The sequence below is a fragment of the Gymnoscopelus braueri genome (genome assembly GCF_963280865.1).
Source record: "Gymnoscopelus braueri genome assembly, chromosome: 18".
Lineage (NCBI taxonomy): Eukaryota > Metazoa > Chordata > Actinopteri > Myctophiformes > Myctophidae > Gymnoscopelus > Gymnoscopelus braueri.
The window spans coordinates 12,680,055-12,699,949 of NC_137618.1; the positions used below are offsets into that span (position 1 = coordinate 12,680,055).

The 19,895-nt window shown below is 42.4% G+C and overlaps 1 protein-coding gene across 2 annotated transcripts in view; it reads right to left on the reverse strand.

Annotated features, from left to right (window-relative positions):
* Nucleotides 1-19,895, reverse strand: part of gdap2 (ganglioside induced differentiation associated protein 2) — a 64,164-nt gene that overhangs the window by 34,021 nt on the left and 10,248 nt on the right. For both annotated transcript variants that reach the window (XR_013934960.1, XM_080457062.1), the window contains exons 4-11: nt 19,463-19,616; nt 14,519-14,607; nt 11,817-11,893; nt 10,781-10,940; nt 6,054-6,204; nt 3,301-3,377; nt 2,008-2,084; nt 101-240 (exon numbers count right to left, since the gene is read on the reverse strand). Coding sequence is in view for 1 of the 2 variants with exons in the window: in XM_080457062.1 (XP_080313188.1) it covers nt 101-240; nt 2,008-2,084; nt 3,301-3,377; nt 6,054-6,204; nt 10,781-10,940; nt 11,817-11,893; nt 14,519-14,607; nt 19,463-19,616 (925 nt within the window). In the remaining variant the exon portion in view is untranslated. The remainder of the gene's footprint in view (nt 1-100; nt 241-2,007; nt 2,085-3,300; nt 3,378-6,053; nt 6,205-10,780; nt 10,941-11,816; nt 11,894-14,518; nt 14,608-19,462; nt 19,617-19,895) is intronic.

A 19,895-nucleotide genomic window follows, 5' to 3' on the forward strand; every position in this document is an offset into this window, starting at 1 on the left:
CAAATAATGTGTTCAGGTGATTACGATACAGTTTTTTTTGTTGTTTTGGCTATAAACACACCGCCAAAACCACTGAATGGATGGACTGATGGAGGCTTACTTGGCGTCTACGATGTCATGGAGCTTCTTGAGGAAGTCGGCGTTCAGGTGGTTGTGCTCCACGGTCAGGGTGTGGAAGTAAACCATCACATACTCCTTAACTGTGATGTGGTCCATCACGTGGATGAAATACAGCAGGGCCTGCACACACACACACACACACACACACACGTTTGTATTATTTGTATTGAGAACATCAACGTTTCACGACGGTGATTTGATCATTTTATGAATGTCATTCTTAATTTTTTGGGGTCATTTTTAACCGTAAGCCTAAAGCATTTACTTAAGTAAAGAATAGTTATTTTGATCAACGTTTGCCTGTTATCTCTCCTATGGTACCAACATCAATACAGCACGGAATTGTGGACCAAATCTTATCCAGCGATAACAAAATATTCTAAGTCTTGGGTCTGAGAGGCTAAATCTCATCAAATGGTGGTCAGTGGCTCAAATGCCGAATAAATAATGGTCCCTTGATATGAAAAGGGTTGAAAACCACAGGTCTAAACTATCCCAGAGTACATTGCATCTGAATACCCGTAGCTCAGGGTACGTGAGCCAAGGTGAGACATTCCTTCCATTATTTCTATGCCTTGTCTCAGTGTGCGGCCAGCAGGCCGAACCACCACTCCCTGGACTATCGTCTCAGCAGAAGATCAAAATTGAACTTTCGTTTCTAAACTGGTCATTTTAACACGATGGTGTGGGTTAATAATTTATATTTTTCTGACAGACAACCCAAGAGAATAAGTAGGAAATTATTAATAAGTTGACATTTATGCATTATTTTCATATTTACACGTCGATTTCAAGTTCTGATGTTTATGCATGAATGAAAGACAAATATTTAAGGACACAGAATCTGTGATCATGACCATTGACCGAAAATATTTCCCGCAATGTTACTTTCCTGAAAAACGTGGGGAAAGTGCCTGTCACGACGTCTAGACGCATTATATTGAGGGTTAAAGGCCATGAAGCACCCACTGATTTAGTACCTACCTGACAAATCAGAAGTTCAACAGACTATTTGTCGAGGTCATTCTTAGATTTCATTGATTAAAGTTCTCAGTCGCCCACGACTGATTTCAGTCATTTGGAGTCCACACAGGCCAGCATGTCCTCTTTGAAAGCATGTTGCGCACCGAAAATAACCGAAATAAGCTTGTAGATCTGCCATTTTCGGTGCTATTATGAAAGTTTATTTAAAATGTTTTTTTTTTAATCCTGTCCCTACTGTATCTACTGCATCTACAGTAGGTCATCATAAAAGTGGGATAAACGATAGATTGAGCTCATTTGAGGTATTTTCGGTGCAGGCTGGTCAACAGTTTTAAGTTCAGATTCTTCAAGTAATTTTTTTCCAAGGCCAATAGATTTAACTATAATTTATTTTAGCCCAGTAGCAAACTGATGCTATAGTTAACATTACTTTGTTGCCGTCGTTGCTAGGTTACAGGTATAATAAAGGCTAATAAGGAAGAGCAATACTTTTATAGAGATGTGATCTGATTGCTGTTATTGGCAGTCATTAGAATACCTCTCAGCCAAAGCAAAGCAAAAGCAAAGTTTGTTGTTTACCCAGGGTGTTGGACTAAGTGCGAAACTTATTTACAGCCAGACCCTGCATGGAAGCCTTGCTCAAGGGCTATTCAGCGGTGATTCATGATTGATGTGATGAATTGGGGAATCGAACTAGGGACCTTCCGGTATCAAGGCCGCCCCTCTAACCACTAGGCCACCGCTGCCAATCAAAACGCAACTACGAAACTCAAACTGGGGTATAATAAGCCTTTCTAAAAGTACAAACGTGCACATGCACACGCACACACACACCTCTAATTTCAAGGGGTTTCAGAATGGCATTTCAGTCACAGTGAATGTCAGCAGAGGCATGAGAGTTACCTTCTCCAGGTCAATGAGGGAGACAGGGATATTCCTTCCTACGACCACCATTACGGTTCTGCCACACAAGTCCACACCTAAGACATACCATATACATGTTATACACACAGTTATGCTAATGTCATGCTTGTACACAGAATTAACAAGTTGTTGCTTGATTTAAAAAAGTGCTGTAAGTGATATTTTGTTGCCCAAATAAGTGTTACATTAGTCTGGAATCTCTATGTGGAACCTTCATTTCCCAAGGGGCAGAATAAATGCGTCTGTCTGGTGATAAAACCCCATATTTGCATACTGGGCCCTGATTGGTGCCCCAGAACTTCGGGGGCAGGGAAATCAAATCACAACCGAGTGGGGCCAGATTCTTTTTTTTGCACTGGCAGATTCGTCTGGTTTCCAGGCTAGGCAATCATTGCTATAGAGTTTTTGTTCAATAACAGGGGTCTTTGTTGTCACACGAGGGCTCGGGGACACAATTAGCCTTAACAGCCTGGCTCTGTCATTAGGGCCACACTGGACGGGGTGGACAGGAGGATGCGGTGGAGGAAGCTGGAGGCTCTTTCGGGACGGGCCAGCCACGCCCACCCACTCCCCGCGGAGATCGAAGAGCGAGTGAGCAAGAGGAATCAGCATTAGTGAGGACCAATTATATGAAGATAGGTTGAAAATGGGTGAAGTTGTCCTTTAAGTGGTTCATTCAGTCAAACAGCTTGGAGTCCAAGTTCTTGTGTGTGTTTTAAGATCTTCTTTATGACATGTTGGGGTTTTGTTTGGACAGGAGAGACAGGAAGGAGAAGGATTTGAACAATGGACAACTATTTTAATTGTGTTATTATTAATTATGTGTCTGCATGAACTGCTTGACAAGGTACAAGATACTGTAGATGGTTTGTTGGCAAGCCTGCCAGTGGAATAATACTGCCACCTACTGGTTATAAAGGCCAGTGACACAGAGAGAGAGAGAACAAGAGGAGAGATGGAAGGAGACAGGAAAAGAGATACAAGAGGCAGATAATACACAGAGATAGAGACAGCTGGAGGATCAAAAAGAGCAGTGTGTTTGAGAGGAGCGCCAACTGTGAGCACGCAGGACATTTAATTTACTTTTCTGGTTATAATCCCAGAAACAAATAATGACAAAAGGGATTAATGTGTTCCCTGATGCCTTATGTCCTCCCCAGAGCTGAGCTGAGAAGTTCTGTTTCTAAAAGCAACAGGGAAGATGCAGGCACGCATGTGTGTGTTGCAAACTTTTAGGGACTTTGCATCGACTTGCATCAAACGCACACTTACCAGTTTGATATAAGGCCTTCAGTGAAGCTATATCCGACAGATCTTCGGCCCTGGCTTGACATAACCAGCGGCTATAACTGTACATAGGGACAAATGTCAACTTAATCCATGAAGATTTCTTTGGCAATAAAAAAAACAAACTATATATATATATGTTTGAAAGCGAAAAAATTTAACTCCGATCTGTGCTTCTGGGGGTCCCTGGAACACCATATTTTGAGATTGGGGTCCATGGCCAAATACATATCATTTCGGGGGTCCTTGAAATGGAAAAGTTGGAGCACCACTGATATAGCTGATATAACAGTATGTTAGGAACATTTTTAGATAATGTATTTGGCCGCGGACCCCGATCTCAAAATATGTTGTTCCAGGGACCCCCCAGAAGCAAAGATTTGAGTTAAAAATATTCGCTTAAAAATATATATATCTTCAAAGATTTTTCAAAAATAGCAGATCTACTAGCTCATAGCTATGAGCTTGTAGGTCTGCTATTTTTGAATAGCCAAAGTATGAAATAATGGTTAAAGTGGTGACACAGATGCGTTCCCAGTTTTAATGGGTTAAAGTACATAACAGAGGTTATAGGTCAATGGTAAATGGACTGCATCAAAGCCCTTTACAATACATTTCATTTTCACACAGTCACACACCAACGGCACCGACCTGCTCATCGGGAGCAGTTAGGGCTTCAGTGTCTTGCTCAAGGACACTTCAACCACCCGGGGATCGAACTGGGAACCTTCCGATTCCAAGACGGTCGCTCTACCTACCTCTTGAGCCAGTGCCGCCCCCAATTTAACCACTAAAACCCCATCATCCGTATTCTGGGAAAACGTTCGCAGAAAATAGCAGATAAGACAAGCTCACATCGCGGTGTGAGCTTGTCGATCTTGCCAATTAAGATATTTAATGTAGAGCAAAAACCCTGAGCGACTCTGTTCGACAACGTATGGGGTTTAACTGGTTAAAGGATATGAGGCAATATATATATATTGTTTAGATGTTTTTGGGGGCTTTTTCTGCCTTTTTTTATTGATAGGAACAGTAGACTGACAGGAAATGTGGAGAGAGATGGGGGGTGATGTGCAGCAAAGGTCGTCGGGATCGGGAGTCGAACCTGCGACACGGTTAGGTGCCAGACGGTTACGCCAACCGTCTGGGCCGATATGAGGCAATATTAACAAATGTCTGATATTGCTGGAACATTTTGACTTTTAACGGCTGATACCAATTAGACACTGTTTGACTGATGAGTGTACAGTACTTTGGCGCTGCACCTGGTGCAACTCAGTCATGCGTGACAATTTTTATATAAAGTCATAAACCTCGAGGCCATTCCTCTCAAGAAGTAAGCCGAATTCGGAGTAAAGGGAACGACATGCTTTTAATATTATTTTGAATAAACACTGTAATTTTAAAGGGAAGAGCGGTGTGCCAATTAGTTTTTAAGGCCTGTTCTCTTTCCAAAATAAAAGTTTAGTGATATGACTATTTCATTAAAAAAAATAGTTTCCTCAAAAGTTCATAGCAATGTGTTTTCAATACGAATATTGCATTTGTCAAAAATGACATAGCCATCATTTGCGTTCTTCAAAATGTGTTTTCAATACGAATATTGCATTTGTCAAAAATGACATAGCCATCATTTGCGTTCTTCAAAATGTGTTTTCAATGACCTCTGCCTGGATTTGCTGGAGCATAGCATACGTGTCACAAATATTACACAGTCCTGAACTCCTTGAACTCCAGTCCAATCCAACTCTGAGTGTGCAAATGGAACAACGTGGAACCCTAACCATAGAGTTAAAAAATAATAGAGAGGGCACCGGAAATCCCCCCCCATTAGGCGGGGCCTATTTGGGGCCTATGTGACGCTCTGCGCGTCGTCTCACATGCGCAGTAGTGTCACCTCTGTGCGCAACCCCGTGCGCAAACTCGTGAGCCGAGCCCATTGGTCGTTTTCGCTCGTTCATGTGTCTGGCCCCAGCCATAATAAGCTGCAGTACCTATGAACGGCCAACATGTCCAAAGCGCTTCACTGCTCCCTCTCGGTTCTGGGGGCTTGAACCCTAGCCCATTTGTAACTCTGAGAGAGTACAAATGGAACGGGTCCATTTTATATATCGTCTCTGTCGGGTGAAAACCTCATGCATGTCCAAAACTGTTTTCAGGATTCAAATTCAAAAGCATCAAAAGTAGCAGATCTACAAGCTCGAAACGCGACGCTTCGAGTCACGCTTCGAGCTTGTGGATCTGCTACTTTTGCTACTTTTGTGTGACGCTGTAGTATGATCAAGTAGGGCGTTCATTTACAAAAAGGGAAAAAAAAAAGAATACAGAGATAAAAGGTGTGTGCCCGACAGCGACAATAAGTACATATGTACACTCTCAAGAGTTAAACACGCTGGGCAAGACCTAGGCGGTTGAGTGTCTAAACGGAAGTACCGGAATTTGGCGGAAGTACCGCCCACGGAAATGACGTTGACGCTTTACAAATCTGTTTACATTCACCGTGAATGAAACAAGTGTTATGATTGGTTAAAAAATATCTTCTCCGGGGGAAATACGTACGACGGAAGTCCCGCCCCTACAGACACTCTCTGCATTAGGTCGTGGCCAGGCTTTTCTCTTCGCAGATGAGTAAGGCTGGGAACGAGGCTAAGGGTTAAATGAACATTTTACATTGGTCTGCATTCTAAGTGGTTTGTGATTGGTTCAGAGAGCGTGAGGAGGAAGAAGGATGAGCTCACTTCCTCTGGTGCTGTTTCACCATGGCGGCCTCGGACAGCGTCCCCTGGAGGACCAGCTTGCGTTGCTTGTCCACGTCCCCCTCCATCCTGGCGAAGGCGTGGGTCCCCACCTGGCCCAGGTCCGAGTCCAGGCTGTCGTCTTCAGAGTCATCTACACACACACACAAACAGTCTTGTTAAGGATAAGGATAATTCCTTTAACAGGTCCGTTCATGAAAGTCCTTGCGGTCTTGTTTCCAATGAGGGCCTGTGAGCAATTAGGGGTTAAGAGTCTTGCTCAGGGACAAATTTCATTTCATCGACACATTTGCTGGCCTGGCCTGGAATCGTACCTGGGGCAACCAGGGCCTCTGGCTCCCTAGGCGGGCTCACTAACCACTCAGCTATGGCCGCCCCAATGTCATGCACGGACACAAAACATTTGGACAGATGTTTTTTGATAAGTGTATGATGTTCTCCAACAGTACTGCTCACACACACGTACTGTAGATTTCATCTCTGTCGGGTGGAAACCTCATATCTCCAAAACTGTTACTTTTCAGGATTCAAATAAAACAAATAGCAAAAGTAGCAGATCTATAAGCTTGAAATGCGACGCTTCGCGGCCGTGTTTCGAGCTTGTAGATCTGCTACAAGTAGAAAAAAAACTGTTAGAATATGGAGATAAGAGGTTTCTGCCACACAGCAACGATATGCTTCAGAACTCTCCTGCGTGCGCACACACACACACAGTTTACAATTTGTCCTTCACGTGTCCAGAGGAGGTAACATAATACAAACGGACAGTTTAGATGACCTCTCTGGTGCTTATGTTACTGGTTTACATATTGATCCATTTCCAAAAAAACAGCTCCGTTGATGCGCTTCGGTTTCGGTTTGCGTGTTAAAAACACAGATCTGTGTCACATTTGCACCTCATATCACCTCATCTGCTGCTGATCTGCTGATTCATCTGAGCATTTACGAGTGCCTCTGTATCGCGGTGTGTGTGCATGCGTGTGTTTCAAGGTCGTGGGGTCTATTCTCCAGTAAAGTAGCTAAGTATATTTACTCAAGTACTGTACTCTCAAGTACACTTTTGAGGAATTTTTACTTTACTGGAGTGTTCATAATTTTCAGTAATTTTACTTCTACTCCACTACATCTCAGAGGCAAATATTGTACTTTTTACTCCACTACAATTATTTGACAACTTTAGTTACTTATACTAGTTACTTTGTAGATTTTGATTATTATTACAAAACATACATTACCCACTTCAGCCCTATATACATTTCGGCAATCGAAAATAGCCAATATACAAGCTCACAACGTGTTGTGAGCTTGTAGATCAGCTATTTTCAAAAGATTTGTTTACATTTTGAAAACTTCAAATGGGACAGAGTACTTCTACTTTTGGCACTTTAAGTACATTTTTATGCCAATACTTTTGTACTTTTACTCAACTAAATTCTGTACACCAGACTCTTACTTGTCTACTTGTAAGAGTATTTCTAATTTGTGGTACCGATACTTTTACTTAAGACAGACATACGAGTACTTCTTCCATCACTGCTATCCTCCAGGTCCTACCCTCAAACATCAGGCTCCAGTACACTCGTTTGCGTGATTTATGTTCATGGCCATATGGGTCCGTCTACAGCCATATGTTGCGTATCGGGCGTGTGTGTCTGTTTGTTTGTTTGTTTGTTGTGTTTGGAGCTTACTCACAGGCGTGTGAAAAAAAGTCCCTAGCCGAGCCCATACGGACGGCAGACATCAGATACGAGGTCGCGGGGAGGTGGACGAGTTCAGCGAATGTACGCCGCCCGTACGACCTGTCTAATAAAAAAAAAACGAGCGTGCAAAAGCCAGATGAAGGTCAAAGTAAAAACATGTAAACACCCGATTTCGTGCCTCTCACAGTAGAGCCCTAATCTCTTGCTTTTTGGAAAAAGCTGCCGCTGTGTGAATCAAACCCTGGGTCTCAGGAAGGCAAACGGGGGGTCAAACCCAAAAGTCGTAGCTGCGAGGAAGTGAGAGAAAGGCCAGCAAATCATAAAACAGAAGAAAAGAAACAACAACGGTAACATCTGTTGAGGAAAAACAGCATGAACCGAAATAAAATATCCCATTAAAACCGGGAAAGCATCTTGTGGTCATTTTAGATTTTTAGCTTACTATATAATTATGGCAACATAAGTTTTTCAGAAAACTCTTAGGATTTAGAACAGTGGTTCGCAAAAATAGCTGATCTACAAGCTCACAGCGCGTCACTTTGTGCCGCGCTGCGAGCTTGTACATCTGCTATTTTTGAACGTTTTTGAAATAAATATCAATTTGGGGGTCATTGGCACGAACATTTAGAAGGCATTTGTAAAATCGGCCTCCATTTTAGCTATAACCATTATTTTATACTTTGGGCTATTCAAAAATAGCAGATATACAAGCTTGTAGATCAGCTATTTTAGAAAAATCTTGAACATTTGTGCAAATCTTTGAATTATATTTTTTAAAAAAACATTTTTAACTAAAATCTTTGCCTCTGGGGGGGGTCCATGGAACAACATATTTTGATGGGGAACGGCGGGCCAAAAACATATCATTTCAGGGGTGGGTCCTTGACAAGAAAAGGTTTGAGCACCACTGATATAGCAGTAAAAACTGTTAGGATTTAGAAGACATTTGTCAAATGTTTGGCATTTTGACAAATGACAAATGTTCGCTTTATAAACATATATATATTCAAAGATTTGCACAAAATTTCACGCTAAAAAAATTAATAGCAGATCTACAAGCTCATAGCGCGGCACTATGAACTTGTATATCTGCTATTTTTGAATAACCCAACGACATCTTAAAATGACACAGATGCGTTCCCGGTCTTAATGGGTTAAAATAAAAGACCCCCCCCCCCCTTTGCTACAGCTCATGTTTGCAAAGCATGAGGCCATGAATCTTACACTGTTGGAACACATCTAGAGGAACGCCTGCTCTCCGTTTGCCACGGTCCAGTGTTGGCAACGCACCGCATCCATCCCTGGACACCGCTCTGACATAACCGCTAAACAATATATTATCGTCGCTGCCGGGGCAGAAACCTCTTATCTCCATATTTTAACTTTTTTTTTTTTTTTTTACTTTTTTTTGTAAATTAACCCATTCAATCCAGGAACACATCTACAATTGTCTTCTAGATCCTAACAGGTTTCTGAAAAACGTATGTTTCTATATCAGTGGCGCTCAAAAACCTTTTCATGTCAAGGACCACCCCAAAAATGTATGTATTTGGCCGCCGACCCCTTCTCAAAATATTTAGTTCCAGGGACCCCCGCCCCCCCCCCCCCCCCCAGAAGCAAAGATTTTAGTTACAAATATTCGCTTTAAAAAAATATATATCTTCAAAGATTTGCACAGATTTTTAAGATTTTTCTAAAATAGCAGATGTACAAGCTCAGCTTCTGCTATTTTTTTTATAGCCATGGTATAAAACATATGAGGTTTCCACCCGACAGCGACGATATTTCATACGCCATCATCAGCACAAAAAAAAAACGTAAGAAAAGAACCTGGAGCCAAAAAGATGCATTTATGTTTTGCGTTTGTTATCGTAAATTGCTCTCCTGTGCTGTGATGTTATTTTGGCTGTATAGTTTGTCTTGTCAAAACATGAAACAAATATTAAAACGACTAGATGGATAGATACAGTGCGGCGTGTCCAGATGTTCCTCAGTAAAGATGTACAATCCTACGTGCTTCTCCCATGTGTCCACCGACCAACCTCGGAACAGATGGTCTGTCTGTCTGTCTGTCTGTCTGTCTGTCTGTCTGTCTGTCTGTCTGTCTGTCTGTCTGTCTGTCTGTCTGTCTGTCTGTCTGTCTGTCTGTCTGTCTGTCTGTCTGTCTGTCTGTCTGTCTGTCTGTCTGTCTGTCTGTCTGTCTGTCTGTCTGTCTGTCTGTCTGTCTGTCTGTCTGTCTGTCTGTCTGTCTGTCTGTCTGTCTGTCTGTCTGTCTGTCTGTCTGTCTGTCTGTCTGTCTGTCTGTCTGTCTGATTGATTGATTGATTGATTGATTGGCTGTCTGTCTGTCTGTCTGACTGACTGACTGACTGGCTCTTGGCTGTCTGTCTGTCTGTCTGTCTGTCTGACTGACTGACAGACTGATTGGATGTCTGACTGAGTAGTTAGCTGTCTGTCTGACTGACTGACAGTGGTGGAAAAAGTACTCACATTTGATACTTAAGTAAAGGTATCAATAATGCAATGTAGAAATGCTCTGTTACAAGTAAAAGTCAGAAATAAAAAATGTACTTGAGTAAAAGTACAAAAGTATTGGTATATTCCAGTAAAGTAAAAAATACCTCAATTTTACTTATGTACAGTACTTGAGTACTTAGTTACTTTACACCACTGCTGACTGACTGACTCATCAGGAACACGGGTGTCACCCGCCCTGGCTTTCGACATACTATACAACTATTTGACAATACTGTCATGTGTATCCATTGTGAAACGCACGCACTATCAGCAGATCGTCTTACTACAAGTCAACGTAACGCATTGTGAGCTTGTAGATGGGCTATTTCCACTAGTTTGGGTCCATTTTCACTAGTTTGGGTCCCGGGAAGACATCAAATTTGTCTTTTGGGTCACGACCACAAAAGTTTTGGAACCACTGGGTTAGGGTTACGCATATAACCACGCCCACCTGGGCGAAACACCAAAGAAAGAGGGAGAGGAGTCCCGTACCTTCGAGGGTGCCCGGTTTCTCGGTGATGCGGATCTGTCTCTCTGGCACCACGGGTTCTCCCTCGGAGTTACCTATGTCCGCCGGGATGAGGGGCAGGCTGTCTCTCTCCTCCTCCTCTGAGCGAGGGTAGTACAGAGGCAGCAGCTTCCTGTACACCGGCTGTGGGACGACGGACACACTGATGATGAAGACACTTGTCGCCGGGCAGCATTCACAGAATCACCCAAATGTATACACATGCAATGCATCTAATTATTGGCAAACCCTGCCAATAAGACCTGAGGCCGACGCCTGACGCCTTCTAAATCAGTTCTCAAACTTCTTTGTGCTAAGGGCCCCCAAATTCATATATATTTTATATTTAAAATGACACAGATGTGTTCCCGGTCTTAACACATTTAGACCTGGAACGCATCTGTGTCACTTTAGGTTTCTTTGGCTATTCAAAAATAGCAGATATACAAGCTCATAGCGCGGCACTCCCGCGCTATGAGCTTGTAGATCTGCTATTTTTGAAAAATCTTTAAAATAAATGTTTTATATTTTTTTCAAAAATCTGTTAGGATTTAGAAAACATTTTAAGAATCGGACTCAGGCCTTAATGGGTTATTGGATTAAAACATCCGTACAGCGATTGGGGACCAACTCCATGCTGTTTGGCATTTGCCAGTGTTTTGGTCAAGGGCACTGGCAGGAATATGTACCTACTAGCATGCCACCATAATCACACTAATTCTCTTTACTGGTCCTACGAGTGAACGAATGAGAAAGATAACGGTAAACTAATCTGAATATCGTCTTTGGGTGGGAACCTCATGTGTCAAAAACTGTTACTTTTCACGATCCAAATTCAAAAATGTGAAATTCAGATCCACAAAGCTTGGAGCTTGTGGATCTGCTACTGATGCTGTAGTATGATGAGGAGGGCGTTAATTTACGGAAAAACACAAAAAGTTAGAATATGGAGATGAGAGGTTTCTGCCCGACAGCGACGATATCAATAATACATAATCAGAGACATGAAACATGCATTACCTCCTCCATCTCTGACACAGCAAACACCACAGTCTCAATGCTTTCCCCATGGCTCTCCAGAAACCTGCGCACCGTTCCTTTTAACACACACACACAAGGATTATTATACTAGTGAGGACAAATCCACCGCATTATTTCCTAACCTTAAGAGGCGTGTTGTCCCCCCCCCCCCACACACACACACACACACACACACACACACATCTTTCAGTTTTCAGTCATATTGTTTTCATCTGGACTTTAACAACCAAGTCTAGACTAGTTATTTTATTTCCAACAGCTCAAACAAAACATTAATACCAAAGAGGGTCGTGTAAAAATTCTTGGCTTTGATGGAATCTTTGATTAGGTGTAGTTCTATTTGATGCAGAAACACAACATAATTGCCTTGATGCAAGTAACATTAACGAGTGTCAACGAGCGTCAGCTGGACAGTGACAGTGACAGCTGTGCTGAACTGAAAGTGAATGGAGTTAATGTGATTATGGTAAGCTTACATTTCATATCACAAACACCATAGAATAAAAACTCCTGTAACTTTAACCAGCAAAAACAAATGGGGAAAAAACTGATTTTTGTCCGATACAGATATTGACCGATAACGGCAAATATCGTCCCATACCGATATGTGGCCGATATATCGGTGCATCCCTAGATTTTACACATCTTTCAACAGTCTGTAACCCTTGTTCTGTACCTGCACAGTTTTAATAGGTCCTTTCCCCAGTAGCAGATATAAACATTATAAAGTATATACGTGTATATACAGTAGAATGGTTACTGGACACTTCCAACAATACTGATGACGTGCCATCTCTCCTCTGCATCTTGAAGTGAGAGATCTCCAGACTAGTGAAAACTACAAAATGTAACTAAACTAAACAAAAGGCTCCATTTGGCTACATTTGTACACTCTCAGGGTTACAAATGGATAAATTAACACTTTTAACTGTGGATTGCAGTGTGTGTAGTATAGAGAAAATGGCGTGCCAGTCTTCAGTCGCTAGTTTCCAAGAACCTGTGCCTGAAAAGATATTTGTATTACTGTCTGGAGAACAGTATCCCTCCCTGTGCAACTTGGGATTCCAAGCAGGAGTATTCTGGGTATTTTCAATTAATTTCCCTGATTACACGCCAAAAGCCCCCCCACACACACACACACGTACATTTTTTAATTAAGAAGGATGTGTTTGTTGGCATATAGCCAGGCACGCTTGCTTGCAGATATAGCCTTACCCTGAAATTGGGCAGAATATGTGGTGGTGAACTTATCGTTCACGACCACAGACTGTGTGATTTCCTCTACATGCCACAGTTAATGAGTTATGGGGCCATCATTCGTGTTAGACCTAATTGACCGTGGCATGTCTGCGACATAACATTACTGGGCTGAGTGATATACATAGTATTATTAATACTATTCTATACCTTGTAAGGCCTTTTTTTAACATAGATAAAGTTTCAGTTAAAATCTTATGTTGCTATACAAGTGGTGCTCAAACTTTTTCGTGTCAAGGACCCCCAAAATTATATATGTTTGGCCACGGACCCCCCCCCCCCCCCCATCTCAAAATATTTTGTTCCAGGGACCCCCAGAAGCAAAGATTTAAGTTTAAAATGTTCGCTGAGTCTAGTTTGCTTTAAAAATATGTACATTTAAAGATTTGCTCAAATTTTCACGATTTTTGAATAGCCAAAGAATAACATATACATAATACACATATAGCCTTACCATGAAATTGGCCAGAAATATGGGTGAACTTTAACGTTCACGACCACAGCCTGTGTGATTTCCTCTACACGCCACAGTTAATGAGTTATGGGGCCATCATTCGCGTTAGGCCTAATTGACCGTGGCATGTCTGCGACGTAACATTACTGGGCTTAAGTGATACCACTGTGTGTGTGTTTTAATCACATTTCTAACTGTGTGTTGCATGTGTGACCGTTCTGGGGAGTGTCCATATGTGTGAATTGTGTGATTGTGCGTTTTGTCTGCAAGGAGCGCGAGTGCCCGCCCGGCAATGAAATGCTGCATGTGACTGCTGCTTCAGTTTACCAAAAGGTTATTTGTGCGTAGATGAAACGCTCCACTGTTTCCCCCTCTCTTTTTTTTACAGGCCTGGAGGGTATGCAAAGCATGCACCGATTGGGAAATTCTGGGCAGAAACTGATAACTGTCTTGAAAGCGGTGTGTGTGTGTGTGTGTGTGTGTGTGTGTGTGTGTGTGTGTGTGTGTGTGTTAGGGCTGTCACGATTATGAAATTTTACTTGACGATTAATTGTTTAACAATTTAATTGTGTTTCTGTCATTGAACATAGGAACATTATGAATAAAAATTACATATCTGTTTGGCTTTTAGGCTTTGTAATACAAAAAAATGCACAGGGCAGATAGCTAAAATATACCAAGACATTACTGAAATTTAAAAATGTTATACTTAATTTAGTTTTTTAAATAGCGGTAATAGCTGAGCTATAAAGCTTACAACGTGTCACACGTGTATCACAAAGTGACACTTTGTAAGCTTGTAGATCAGCTATTTCTGCATTTTTATATTTGAAAATGTATGAACATTTTCAACATGGAAATGATTATGACGATAATGCAAAAACAATTGCAAATATCTAAAATAATTGCAATTAGAGGATTGTGTGTGTGTGTGTGTGTGTGTGTGTGTGTGTGTGTGTGTGTCTCTTACTGAAAGCGATGTGTGTGGCGTCCTCCAACGGGTAGCTTCTTTTGGTTGTGCTCACCACACACAATCCCACAGACACCATGGACTGCTCTCTGCAATCATAAACAATACATGAAAACATCATACAAAGCTTATGGTACGCAACACTGGCAACGCCCTGGTATTTCTGGGTTTCTATCCTCTAAAAATTGGGGTTGGTCCGGGGACCCCCAGGGGTCCTTGGGGTGGTTCCAGGGGGTCCCCAGCATAATTAGTTCATAGCATCACAATCATTTTAACCATATTTTATACTTTGGCTATTCAAAAATAGCAGATACAGTATATATATATATATATCACTTCGTGCAAATCGACCCACTGTTGAAAACCCCTGTTATAATCAATACTACTAGATTAGACTTTATTGTCCCAGAGGAATATTTGCTTCAACATAGAAACGAATAAGGAGCAGTAGCACACAGTTAAGATACTACAAAGAATCTCCCAAAATACATCCATAAAACATGTCAGCTAGGCAGGCAGCGAGGGTTTGTTTAAAGCTGCACTACGTCACTTTCCTATTCTGCCCTGGATTTGAACCTGGATCTCCTGTGCAAACGCTGCCATTTTTACCACTGAGCTAATAAGAGCCTGGGGAGCAATGTAATTTTGACCGAGGTCAAAATTCTTAACGAGAATCGTGTCCAACCTAGACACACAGGACCTAAATGTCTCATTATAAGAGCAGGGAGAACCAAATGCAACCACCCCAATTGTATAAGTTATCTTCTATCAACATACTCTAACCATACAGAATGGACAACATAAAATAGAAATTCACTTAATATAATGGAGCAGTGGGGTCCCCAGCAAAAGTAGTTATTACAGCATAACAATTATTCTAACCCCTTTATCCATATTTTATACGTTGGCTAATAAAAAAAAATAGCAGATGTACAAGCTCATAGCGCAGCGCTGCGATCTTGTACGTTATTATATTTTTGAACTTTTTTTTTAAAATCTTGAATCTTTTTTACACTAATCTTCTCTTCTGGGGGTCCCTGGTACAAAACATTTTCAAATGGGGCTCCACGGCCAAAATATGTATCAATTTGGGAAACACTGCTTTACACCACTGGCCAAGCTCTACCTGATAGGAGAGAAAACTACAGGTCTCCGCCAGGTCAGGTAGGCTATTGTGGCCTCCTGGTGGCGCTATAATAGGCCAACGTGAAAAGGGTGCCATTTCTTCTTAGGCCTTGCACGACAATCGGACACTGACTGCATTCATGATTTGAGGCATTTTGTTAAAAACATGTGTTTCGCCAAATTAGACCTGTTGGTGGCGCTATAACAGGCCAATGTTAAAAGGGTGGCATTTGTTCCTCAACATAGTGTGAATGTGCGTGCAAAGTTTGAGCGCAATTGGACGGTGCGTTCATGATTTGCGGAATTTTGTTCAAAACAAGCCAATAATGCAAACTTTAGATGTCAATCTTAGCCAATCAGTATGGAATATGAAAAATTTAACACATCCGTCGTGATCACATGACTATAGAGATCATGTGTACCGATTTGCGTGAAATTTTGATAAAATTGGAAGGAGTAGTATAAAATAATGTGTTTTACATAAGTCGGCCTCCTGGTGGCGCTATAAAAGGCAGATGTGAAAAATGCAGGGCAAAGGTTTTTCCTTGACCTCTAGGGAGTGTGCATACAAAGTTTTACACAGATCGGTGCAATTATAGGTAAAAACACGAATCTGCCTGTTATAGCGCCACCATGAGGCTGATTTGAAAAATTTCAAATGTTAGTTCTACCTCTGCCTAATGGGAATGTGCGTGCAACATTTCACGGAAATTGCATGCTGTGTTCATGATTTGAGGCATTTTGTTCAAAACGGAGCTTTCCTGCAAACTTTGGAAGACATTTTTTGCCAATCAGGATGGAATATGAGAAATCTGAAAGACTCGTTTTGTTTAATGACTATAGAGATACTGTGTACCGATTTGCGTGATTTTTGGACAAAATCTGTTATATCTGCTATAACAGGCCCATGTGAAAAGAGGTTCTGAATTGGCATCCAGGGAGTGTGTGTGCACAGTTTCGCAGCGACCGGGCCAACGGTGCCTGAGATTAGCTGTTCACAGACAGATGGACGGACGGACACACGGACACACGGACACACAAACAAACGGACACACGGACGGACAGGGGGTAAAACATACTCTCTCGCCATGCCTTTCGGCCTGGCGGAGACAACCAGCAGTACAAAGACGGGGGGGGGGGGTTGCAGATGTCGTGCACACACACAGCACACAGCCCTCTGACAAACACAGGCCCCTGGGCACAGAGAGGCCCCTGGGCACAGAGAGTCACACAGCAGCTCGGACAAAGCCAGACACAGTTGGTGTTTAAGTGGCTTAAGTCGAGAACATGAGCTTAATGAGTCCTCCCTCTCTGTTCAGACGCAGAGGAGAGAACTCCCTCTGTGTGTGAGAATGAGTCCAAATCAAATCAACAAGTCCTGAGACGACATCTGAGGGGTTTCAGCTAAACTCAATCCGACCAACACGAGGTCGAGCGGAGTGGACCGAGTCAGGCTCTGTACAATAGTGGTCAAACATGCATACACACACACACACACACACACAGGGTCTGGCTTGTATATGCTTCTTAAAACACGCAGCTGTTTAATGTGTTATACATCGATGCCAGTCAGAGGGACCGTTCGACAAATAAGTATGTTTTGAGTGCAAAGTCGAACATACTTTAAGCCCTAGATACTAGCTGTACGGTGAATAGCGAAAATAGACTATCTACAGTACAAGCTCACAACACGTCACAGGTTATTTTAGCCTGCATTCTTGAAAATGTGTTTTAAAACGCTGTAAAGTTTTCATCTGATTATAATGATGTGCGCCAAAATATGGACGTCAGGTAGGAGGAAGCAAGTGGTTAAGCTACAAATCTATATTTGGCTGGCCATTTTAAATGGTGTTCTATCATTCATGACACTAGTCCGCTTTGTTTCTTCATCCCATCGTTCGGATAGGGACCGCTGTTCTGCGACCGGCTAGGAGGAGGAAAAGCCATCTCCCACTATGAAAACCTAACCACGCCTTCATCCGCCTGGGTTGCCACCAGTGGTGTAAAGTGACTACTGTAAGTACATTTACTCAAGTACTGTACTTAAGTACAATTTTGAGGTATTTTTTACTTTACTGGAGTATTTCCTTCTTTTTTTTTTTACTTTTACTTCTACTCCACTACATCTCAGAGGCAAATGTTATACTTTTACTCCACTGCAATTATTTGAAAACTTTAGTTAATAATTACTTTTTAGATTTTGATTATCATTCCAAAACATACATTAACCACTTCAGCCCTACAGTATATACATTTCGGCCATTTGAAAATAGCAGATCTACAAGCTCAAAATGCGTCGCATTGTGAGCTTGTAGATCTGCTATTTTCAAACGATCTTTTTATACATCTATACTACAATCCGCAAACTGGCTGAAAGCGGGACAAAATCAGGGCAAAACGGGAAAAAAAAATCAGGAAAAAAAAACACAAAAGCACTGCGCATGCGTATGCACCGCTGTTGCCAGATCGTGCGCGAGCAACAAGCAACCAGCTTCATGAAAAAACACAAAGCTGCGCACTGCGCATGTGTCGACGCACTTTCTCTAACCAATTTACACCCACTTCACGCTTACAACACCTGGACATGGCAACGTCGCTCATCGTTCTGTGATTGACAGCAAAAGTTGGCCAATCAGGTGGCGAGTTCGAGTGAGCCCGAATGGCTCCGAGTGCAGCCTGAAAAAAGACGAACGGCAGCCATTGTTGGTTGTGCGAGTCAGGGTGCGAGTGCCTTCACTTCTTATTTTCGCTTATTAAACGCTCTCAAACTTCTTCTTTGAGGCACGGAATTCACTTATAACATATCGTTTGGATAGAATTTAGTTGTTTCACTTCATATGTGTGGTCAATTAATCATGACAGAGCCTATTTAAAAATAAAAATTCAGAGAACCGGCAGGGGCGAACAGTCACACGCATGTATCCGAATAAGTCAACCTATTTTGGCCATGGCCATCTCAAAAGTCCCGTTGCGTCATGGCTGTCCCCCCCGCCCCACCCCCACCACACACACACACACACACACACGCACACACACAGGGAGAGAGAGGGAGGGTGGGAGAGAGAGAATAGTCAGCCAAACAGCGAGACAGAATTTTCGCTGACGGACAGACAGAGACACAGAGACAGAGAGGGAGAGAGAGAGAGAGGAAGAGAGGAAGAGAGGGAAAGACAAAATAAGCGAGCCCTCGCTTATTTTTGCGCGGACGTAATTTGTTTGTCATTGTGGTGAATGTTTGCTGCTGATGTTTGTTGTGTGAAGCTTAATGTCAGAGTGTTTGTGTTGGAGCGCCTCAGTGCGGCTGCTGAGTTCATGTGCAACATCTTCCATGCGTGGCTGTGGCTTCACAGTTTTCCTTCGCCGTGTCTGTAGGTCACGGCCTGGAGACCCCAGGGTCTCCAGGGACCCCTAAGGGGGGGGGCGACTGGTTTTTTTTTTTTTTTTTTTTCCCATGATTTTGTACCCCCAAACGACATTTTCTTTGGCGGGTTAGGGGGGGGGTACTAGTTTTAAACTTCTAGTTTTATACATTTGAAAACTTGTGAAATGGGCCATTCTGCATAATGAGTACCTTCTACTTTTGGTACTTTAAGTACATTTTGATACCAATACTTTTGTACTTTTACTTGTAACAAAGTATTTCTTCATTGCAGTAATCATACTTTTACTTAAGTAAAAAATGTGAATACTTTTTCCACCACTGGTTGCCACAGCATTGCTAAGGTGTGAAGTATACAGTTTCGTGCGGGTGGGGAAAACAGGAAGTCAAATTGCCTGGTGGTGGTGGGGCTGTAAAACGCTATGAGCGGAGGTCCTTACATGGCTATTTGCAGGATGTTCCGGTAGCAGCTGAACAGAGAGCTCTCGGCAGCCGTCCGGTACTTGGCCTTGAACTTGGGTCCCACGGTGTGGATGATGAACCGCGCTGCCAGGTTGAAACCTTTGGTCATCTTGGCCTCGCCTGTCCGACACCCTGCAGACAGCAGTGATAACAACCACCATGGGCATTAGTGATATAGAGTGTAATTAATTGATTGATTGGTTCATTTTGTTTTGAGGTCAGTCTACCATCCCATCACATTTATTTTTTTTCACTTTGAGACAGATGGTAGTAACACTGAGAGGAAGGTTCTAGCTGGACAACGGTTAAGTAAGAGACAAGGGAACTGAACACACTAACTAAAAGGAAACACCTCCCCTGAGGGTGCTCGTATAGCGCAAAGGGTACAGTTCCTGTCCACCACAGCAGAGT